We start from the raw sequence: 9,253 nt of genomic DNA on the forward strand, positions 1-9,253 counted from the left end.
GCATTGCCTTTCTTTGGGGTTGGAATGAAAACTGACCTTTTCCAGTCCTGTGGCCACTGCTGAGTTTTCCAAATTTGCTGGCATATTGAGTACAGCACTTTCACAGCATCATCTTTTAGGATTTGAAATAGCTCAAATGGAACTCCATCACCTCCACTTTTTGTTCGTAGTGGTGCTTCCTAAGACCCACTTGACTTCGCATTCCATAATGTCTGGCTCTAGAGGCAATGGCACCCCACTACAGTACTCTTGCGTGGAAAATCCCATGGACAGAGGAGCCTGGTAGGCTGTAGTCCATGGGGTCGCGAAGAGTCGGACACAACTGAGTGACCTCACTTTCACTTTTCACTTTCATGCATTGGAGAAGGAAATGGCAACCCACTCCAGTGTTCTTGCCTGGAGAATCCCAGGGACGGCAGAGCCTGGTGGGCTGCCGTCTATGGGGTCACACAGAATCGGACACAACTGAAGCGACTTAGCAGCAGCAGCAGCAGCAGGTGAGTGATCACACCATCGTGGTTATCTGGGTCATGAACTTCTTTTTTGTATAGTTCTTCTGTATTCTTGCTACCTGTTCTTAATATCTTCTGTTTCTGTTAGGTCCATACCATTTCTGTCCTTTATTGTGCCCTTCTTTGCATGCAATGTTCTTTTGGTATCTCTAATTTTTTTGAAGAGATCTCTAGTCTTTCCCATTCTATTGCTTTCCTCTATTTTTTTGCATTGATCACTGAGGAAGGTTTTCTTTTCTCTCCTGGCTATTCTTTGGAATTCTGTATTTAAAAGGGTATGTCTTTCCTTTTCTCCTTTGCCTTTAGCTTCTCTTCTTTTCTCATTTATTTTTAAGGCCTCCTCAGACAATCATTTTGCTTTTTTGCATTTCTTTTTCTTGGGGATGGTCTTGATCACTGCCTCCTATACAATGTCATGAACCTCCATCCATAGTTCTTCAGGTACTCTGTCTATTAGATCTAATCCTTTGAATCTATTTGTCACTTCCACTGTATAAATGTAAGGGATTTGATATGGTGGAAACCAACAGAATATTGTAAAGCAATTATCCTCCAATTAAAAATAAATTAAAAAAAATATTTTAGGACAAAATCCTCCTGATCTGTATCCAGCCTACCACTTCCTTCTGTAGCCTTCTGTTTCCATCTATCCTTTGATGGAACTAATGTTCTTGATGCCTCCAAGCCTGAACATTCAGAGTTCCCTACATTTGGTATACCCTTCCCTCAATACTCCTTCTTTAACCTGTCTAAATGCCACCCACTCTAGGAAACTTCTGCCCATGTCTCATCTTGGTTAGCCAGCCTCTCCACACAATATTCTAGGAAAGAATAAAAATTTGCTTCACTGAGAATAGTGGTTATCAAGTAGGACAGACAACTCTAATGTAAGTTGGAGGGGGTAATTTCCAGCATTAGGATGATCAATGCAAAGTGTGAACTTTGATAAAATTTTAGAGTCTGTACAAATATTGGAAATATCTAATTTTTGAATTTGGGGATTTATGAAGGTCACAGGTTATGTTCATTGTGAAAATCAAGGGTGTGAAATACCATTATAATGTCCATTTCTTTCTCACATTCCACATTCCTCTGTAACATGTTAATAACAACAAAGCAAATACAAAACAGTCTACTATAACAATATCCAATAATAACATGTGTTCATAAATATCTGTCCCCTCAGAAATAAGTCTAACACTGATACTCGGTTTTGAGTGTATTATTCATCTCATATATCTTAATTAACTTTAATACCTTTTTCCAAGTGGAATACTTATATTACTAAATTTTGTTGGTATAGGATGTACTCTGTGAGAACTGAAGGATGACAGACACACAGATCACAGTAGAATTGCTATTCTCAGTCTCAACTTCATTATAAATTAGAAGAGACTCTAGGAGTCAAAAGCAAATAAGTGTAGAAAGTGTTAGTTGCTCAGTTGTGCCCGACTCTTTGTAACCCCATGGACTACAGCCCACCAGGCTCCTCTGTCCATGAGATTTCCCAGGCAAGAATACTGGAGTGGGTTGCCATTTCCTTCTCCAGGGGATCTTCCCTACCCAGGGATCGAACCTGGGTCTCCTGCACTGCAGGCAGATTCTTTACTGACTGAGCTACAAGGAAAGTAGGGAAAGAGAAGGATAAAAGGAAATCAAAGAAGCTCTGATTGGGATAGTATACAGGGAGGTTGGGACAAAAATATCTATAAGTCAGAGAGATTTTAAAAAGCGATAGAGGTTCTCCTGCTAACCTTGTAGACACAAACACGTGAACTGCTAGAGATGGGGTCAAGTGGCAAGGACCTGAGGATCTCTAGGAGCTGAAAGCACTACCCAGGAAATATTAAATGAGAAAGCAATGTATGTCAATCCTATATCCACAATTAAGTGAATTTCGCTAACTATCATGAGCCTGTAAAAGGACTGCAAACCTCAGACAAGATCATAGGCTCAGCTAAAATCTTAATTTCAGTATGTGAGACCTTGATCAGAGATTTCAACTAAGCTACACTTACACTCCTGGACCATCGAAACTATGAGATAATATATTTGCAATGTTTTAAGCTATTAAACTTTTGGTATTTTGTGAAATAGTATTAGAAAATGAGTTCATCATGCTTTAAAAAACAAGCAAAAAGAAAAAAGCAAATATTGATCTCACATGTCTACTTACAAATCATCTACATTCTACATCCAACATTTGTTTTTCAAACAATGCATTATCTTTTCTTTGTACCCTAATGAGAGATTCCATTTCATGAAATTTGTACATTCAAAATTTATTATAAAAGCATTTTATCTTTGAGCTTAAATTTAATTCAAAATATATCTGAAAGAGAAAATTAACCCTAAAAATACTTTCCCCAAATCTTTGGAATCATATATTAAAATCTTTTAATTCTAGTAAATCTTTATCATATTCCATGCTTAAAAATAAACAATTAACATAATTATATCTCTTCCAGTATTACGTTAATCACTAAAATATATCACACTAAGAAATATACCACAATGTGAGAACATACTCACTCACTGTGCTCATTTAATCCTAACCCCAACCACACATTTTCATACAGTGTGTTAATATATAGAGAAAAAAGAGACTAATTTCAGAATCCAAAAAGTCATATGTAATTACATAATAATAATATTAATAATTTCTCCAACATAACAATGTTTTCATAGCTAATCTTGTCAGTCAGTAAACTGGGATAAAGAATTTGATGATATTGTCTATCATTCAGTTAAAGGGCAAAATAAGCTTCAATGTTTTCAGAATACAACAATTAAAATTTTATTCTGTGCTTTTGTCAAACAGGAAATTTGTGATTAAATAAATTTACAAAATTCAGAATATATGTTTATATTGTCAGTATATTATACTTTCTTGTATAATTCCAAATAAAGTTTGGTGCTTTAAACAGAAATCTACTTTAAGTTTAGCCTACCTTCCACACTCAAAGTCCCCATTTTAGACTCCAAGAAGTCAAATAATGTGCTTGGTGCTGATGGCCTTGCATTTCCTAGTTCTTCTTCATCTTCAGATCTTATTCGCCCCCTGCCTTTCCCTTTACCTGAAGAAGTAAAGTAAGATGCATACATTATACATGCAAAAACAAAAGGAGAATATACACTAAAATATTATCAGCAGACCTCTTAAGTAAAACTTTATACACATATTTCTTTTCATATTCTTCTGTAGGATCTATATCCTTTATAACAAAAATGTTTTTAAATGACTATATTAACTAGCACCTTTAATCTTCTAAATGGCCTATCTGGAAATTTGTTCATGTAAATTGTGTTTGAAGGAAATAAATCATTTTTATAAGATTTTTCTGTAACCACATTTTTTTAAATTGAAATACAGTTGATTTACAATGTTGTGGTAATCTCTGCTATATAGTGACTACTTATTTTTTTAAAAGAATATATGATTAGGATTTGAAAAATGACATATGCTTGACCATACAATAATTTAAAAGTAACACTAAATAAAAGTCATGTTCCTGTTAATTATTAAGTGTTTGTAGACTATTTAGTCAGTTATAAAAGTGGCCTAGTTCTAGAAATAGATTAAATAGAGCCAGTTATTTTATATTTTCTCTATTACTCAAAGCCTTGTTTTATTAGATCTACTTTATTTTACATAAAGATGAAGACTATGAGACTAAAAATAACCTATATGTCTCTGTGGTTCCAAAATGGGTGCTCCCTCCACTTACCATAAAGGTAAATGAAGTTACAGACTTCACAGCAACAAAACCCAGTTTCTGTCAACAACATACATTTCTCTGAAAAGCAAACAATATCGTCTGGCACATTGATTAATGGATTATACCTCTCAAAGGTGGACCTGTAACAGGTTTCTGTTTATTGCTGTTAAGAAGTACATTCAGTGCTGCTTCTAAGTTGTTGCCATTATCCATGAGAGCTTGCCTTGATGCTTCTTTACTAAAGCCCATTTCTGTTATGTGTCTCAGAGCCTTCTCATCAACCTATAAGCAACAAAGAAAAGTTATGCCAATGGCCAATAAACAAGTGAAGTATAAGTTTTTAAATATATATTGTTTTGTAACTAAAAATTATATCTGATGTTTATGGAAAAATGTAATATTAATATATTATTTGCTGGCTGTTTTTTCATACCAACACTCAAGAAAAGATCTGTGATATGCAAGGTTGTGCCTTGAGTATTTTCTTTGCACCATTACAAATGCAAAACAAACAAAAAAAGAAATTTTATGATATGTCACAATAAAGCTTTTGAAAATAAAACGGGCAGTGAAAACTACCTAATGAAAAATTTTCATGGTTAATACTTCTCTGTCCTAAGGAAATACAATTTATATAGCACCTCTTAAAAAATTCAAAGTATAAAAAGAAGCTAACAAAATGGTACCATCTCAGTAGCTTGGTTTTTTTCCTACTCTCTATTGTTTCAATATTCTGCTTTATATTTATAAGCAATACTATCTATGAAGATTTGACAACCTATACCTCAAATTAAAAAAATCTACAAGTGTCAGAATCCCATATCTTGAAAAATCTGGACCTGAGTAGAATTAAAGGACTGTTTAAGTACCATAAACATATCTCATGAAGACATTTATCAAACCATAACCAGCTGAGAAATACACAACTAACTTTTGTACTTTTATGAGTTGAGATGGATAGGCTTTAAGATAGTATTTAAGACAGCATGCATGTTGCTCACATCTACTCTCATACCCACGTAGGCACTGATAAAGGACTTTAAAAAAAAAAACAAAAAAACCTGTTTTTTAAAACTCTGACTTTTTTTTAAAACTCTGATTTTATGAATTCCAAACACAAAATCCTTTTCAAACACAGTAATAGCTATTAATAGGTCAGAGTTACACATAAGAGAAAATTGACATCCCTGCTGTAGATATGCTAAAGTAAATGTAAAAAGGTCTGGACATTAAAACTATAATCCACCCTTCTTATTCAAAACTTATCTAAATGTAAAAAAAAAAAAAAAAAAAAAAATCCTTTCAAAGGCTTTCCCTCTCCCAATTATTTCACAAGTAAATATCTAATTAAGAATACTGTCCCTTAGATAGAATTTAACCAAAAACACTCTTAAGAATCAATACATATCCAACCTTGGTATAACTTATTCTACCTTTCTTGTTAACCTGATTGGGAGTTAACCAAACTCTCCTTCAACGTGCTGGCAGGTCCATGCCCTGACAACTTTAGGAAAAAACCTTCCTTGCCTCTCCTAGTTTGTGTTGTTTACTGGCAGTTTTTGGCTTTCCTTAGTTTATAGATGCATCATTCCAGTCACACAGCCATCTTCTCACTGTGCGTCTTCATGTCAACTTTTCTCTGTATGTGTCTGCCTCTGTGTCTAAATCTCCCCTCTTTATACAGGTTAAATTAGTGTCATTTTGGCTTAGGGCTCATCCTAATGACCTCTTTTTAACTTGGTATTTCTGTAAAGATTCTATTTCCAAAGAAAGGCAGTCACACTTTAAGGTACTGGTGGTCAAGACTTCAATCTATCTTGTTAGGGGTAGGTGGGGTTGGGACACGATTCAACCTATAAAATCATCTATTGTCAAAAATATTTTAAAGAAACTATCCACTGACACCCCAAATCAAGTCTTTTTTTTCAATTGCTGAAATTAAAGAACTGAAAACCATGCAACAGGCAAAAGCACTGGGTACCTGATCATCAGAATTTCAAACTGTCTTTTTGATTATTCTCCTTCATTCTTAAATGGCAGTTTTTATGAATAGAATTATAGATGAAGAGTTTTTCTTTCAGTACTTTCAATGTATCACCCCACTGCTTCCTTGCCTTCATAGGTTTTAATGAAAAACTGGCCATTTATTGAGGATCCCTTGTATTTGATGAGTTACTTCTCTCTCACCACTTTCAAGATATCCTGTCTCTACCTTTCAACAACTAGATTATGTGTCTTGGTGTGTCTCTGCATTTATCCTATAGGAGACCACTGAGCTTCTGAGATTTGTAGATTTCATCAAATTTGGTAATGGGGGGGGGGGCATTAGTTCCTCAAATACTTTTCCTATTCCTTTTTCTTTTCAATTGAGACTCCTGTAATGTATATCCTGGTATATTTGATGGTGCCTCATAGATCCCTTAGGCTCTATTTTTCTTCATTCTTCTCTCTTTCTCATCTTAGACTGGGTAATTTCAATTGCTCTCTATTAAAGCTCAGCAATTCTTTCTTCTGCCTGCTCTTGTCTGATGTTGAACCTAAGAAAATGTTTTATTTCTATTACCGTACTTTCTAGTTCAAGAAATTCTATTTTCTTTTTTTATAATTTACCTTTATTGATATATCCTCATATATCATCCATATATTGTTCTCCTGATTTCTTTGAGCTCTTTGTCAATGGTTCCCTTCAGACCTGTATTTCTAAGACAGTTATTTTAAGGTCCTTTTTTTTTTTAACAAGTTCAATGCCTGGGTTTCTTCAGGGATAGTTTCTTTCAATTTCTTTTTCCTATGAATGGGTCATACTTTCTGTATTTTGGTATGCTTTATAATTTTCTGCTGAGAACTGAAAATTCTGAATACTGTACTGGTGGCAATTTTGGAAATCAACTTCTCCCTCCTCCTCAGAGACTGATGTTGTTTCTTGATGAAGACTGCAGTTATAAGTTTGTTTAGTAACTGTTCCAAACTTTTTTGGTAAGGATTCTATTCTTTATGATCTGTGATCACTGGAGTCTTTGTTCCATTATCTCCGTAATCAGCCAGTGACCAGCCTCTTTCTTTATCCATCACCACTCTGTATGCTGCAAGAGTTTGACTTGACTCCAAAGTTGTAAAATAGTTGCTTCAGACGTTTGTCAGCTTAATAGTTGTTTTGATGGAGGAGACAATTCCTGGAACTTTCCATTTTGCCATCTTTGTGATATCACTCCCTTCTTATGCTTTTAATCTTCAAAATAATCTGAAACTGCTGGTCTTTAGTGTTCTATGGCAAGACAGTCCCAAAAAATGGTTCTTAATGCACTCAAGTTAAAGCACTTCTTGAGTAAGAAACAGTGTCTTTTTCAACTTGTTATATCCACTCAAACCTGAAAACTGACTTTTTTTTTTTACAATGAGATGGTCATGTTCTCAAGGAAGCAATAGTCTAGCTCTGTTATAAACTCATTCTCCTTAGCTAGTGATTGATTTAGGAATGGATACATAACCTAGTCCTAGTCAATGAACGACAGATGGAATTTACTGGAGATTTCAAAAATTATTTTCTTATCTCATAAAACACCCACACACAGAGAAATGTCCCCTTTCATTCCTGCCTTTGAACTTTGTGCATGAAGATTTAACACACAGAGAATCCTGTAACCCAGAGAAGAAAGCCAAGAAACTAGAGCGATGCCTACCAGAGTTCCAACACTGTTATACTGCTTAATTTGCCAATCTTTATAACCATCCAGATCCAGATTTCTTGTTATATGAGATGACAAATCCTATTATTTAAGCTAATCTTAGAACTCTCTAGACAAAATCACCCAAGGTCATTCAAGCTGGAAAGGTAGAGGAAAATGAATTCGTCAGTTCCCTTATATCTGAAGACACTGTGGCATACCCAACAACATCTGACTTCCCATTTATCTTAAAAATCTAGTAATATTTTGCAATTGAATCTATAATATAAATTTACTGTTTCAACATATTTTCCACAAAGAACAAAACAAAATGACTTCAGATAAATTCTGAGAAAAGATGCGGGAAAGGAGAGGAAAGGGCAGATAACTATGCTTTTGATGCATCATCTTTTAGAATATCATTTCCATTGAACGTTTTCTGTATAATTCGATGACTTTTTATCAGTCCATTTCAAAAGACATCATTCACACATTAGAAAGTTAAGTAAATTTTACTTAAGTAATTATTTTTCAAATAATCCAAATTTTCCATGAATTAATGGAATCCTTAGTGAAAGTCTTCTTATACTTGTAACACTGTCTATAATATACTCAAAAAGTTAGTGGTGGTTCCGAGAATTTAAAAACAAGACTATTAAAGCAAAAAAGATGCGAACTTAATGGTTGGTTCTTCAGTCTTACCAGTTCTCTATAGACACCTTCATGTTTTCCCTCTGATTTGTTTGCCTTTTCTTTCTGTAAAATTTCCCTATTTCGGTTACCAGCAGCATTCATGTTGAGATTACTTCTAGCACCACCACCACCGCCTCCAAATGTCTTGGTCTTCAGATAAGAGAAAGATAAAATAAATATAAATAAACAGCATTTTAAAAAGCTCTAAAGTCTAAGTTATCACTAAAAACATCTTGGCAAAACTGAAATAGTTAAGTTTCCTAATTATGTTTAACAGGAAAAAAATGAAATGTTAACTAATTCTTTCTAAACATCTACTAGTCATAATCTCATCTTTCCACAAGTCCAGGGAATTAAAAAAATTATATGATTATAATATTTATATCTTCAAGGAAAATCATTAGAACAAACTTAAGTAGACAGCAATATAGAAAATAATCCAAGTATTATGGATATGAGATGTCAAAAATTATTCCAGTAAAATACTTGACTGATATCATGACATGCGTGTTACAGGTCCAGCTACATGTCAAGGCTTTCTTTAGCAAGGTCGTGGTGGAGAGATCTGACAGAATGTGGTCCACTGGAGAAGGGAATGGCAAACCACTTCAGTATTCTTGCCTTGAAACCCCATGAACAGTATGAAAAGGCAAAATGATAGGAT

General features: G+C 34.3%; 1 protein-coding gene across 1 annotated transcript in view; it reads right to left on the minus strand.

Annotated features, from left to right (window-relative positions):
* Positions 1–9,253, minus strand: part of TDRD3 (tudor domain containing 3) — a 153,023-nt gene that overhangs the window by 72,159 nt on the left and 71,611 nt on the right. The window contains exons 7-9 of the mRNA XM_010838658.1: positions 8,599–8,739; positions 4,357–4,513; positions 3,464–3,589 (exon numbers count right to left, since the gene is read on the minus strand). Of these exons, the coding sequence (XP_010836960.1) occupies positions 3,464–3,589; positions 4,357–4,513; positions 8,599–8,739 (424 nt within the window). The remainder of the gene's footprint in view (positions 1–3,463; positions 3,590–4,356; positions 4,514–8,598; positions 8,740–9,253) is intronic.

The sequence above is a fragment of the Bison bison genome, unplaced genomic scaffold, assembly GCF_000754665.1.
Source record: "Bison bison bison isolate TAMUID 2011002044 unplaced genomic scaffold, Bison_UMD1.0 scf7180017864102, whole genome shotgun sequence".
Lineage (NCBI taxonomy): Eukaryota > Metazoa > Chordata > Mammalia > Artiodactyla > Bovidae > Bison > Bison bison.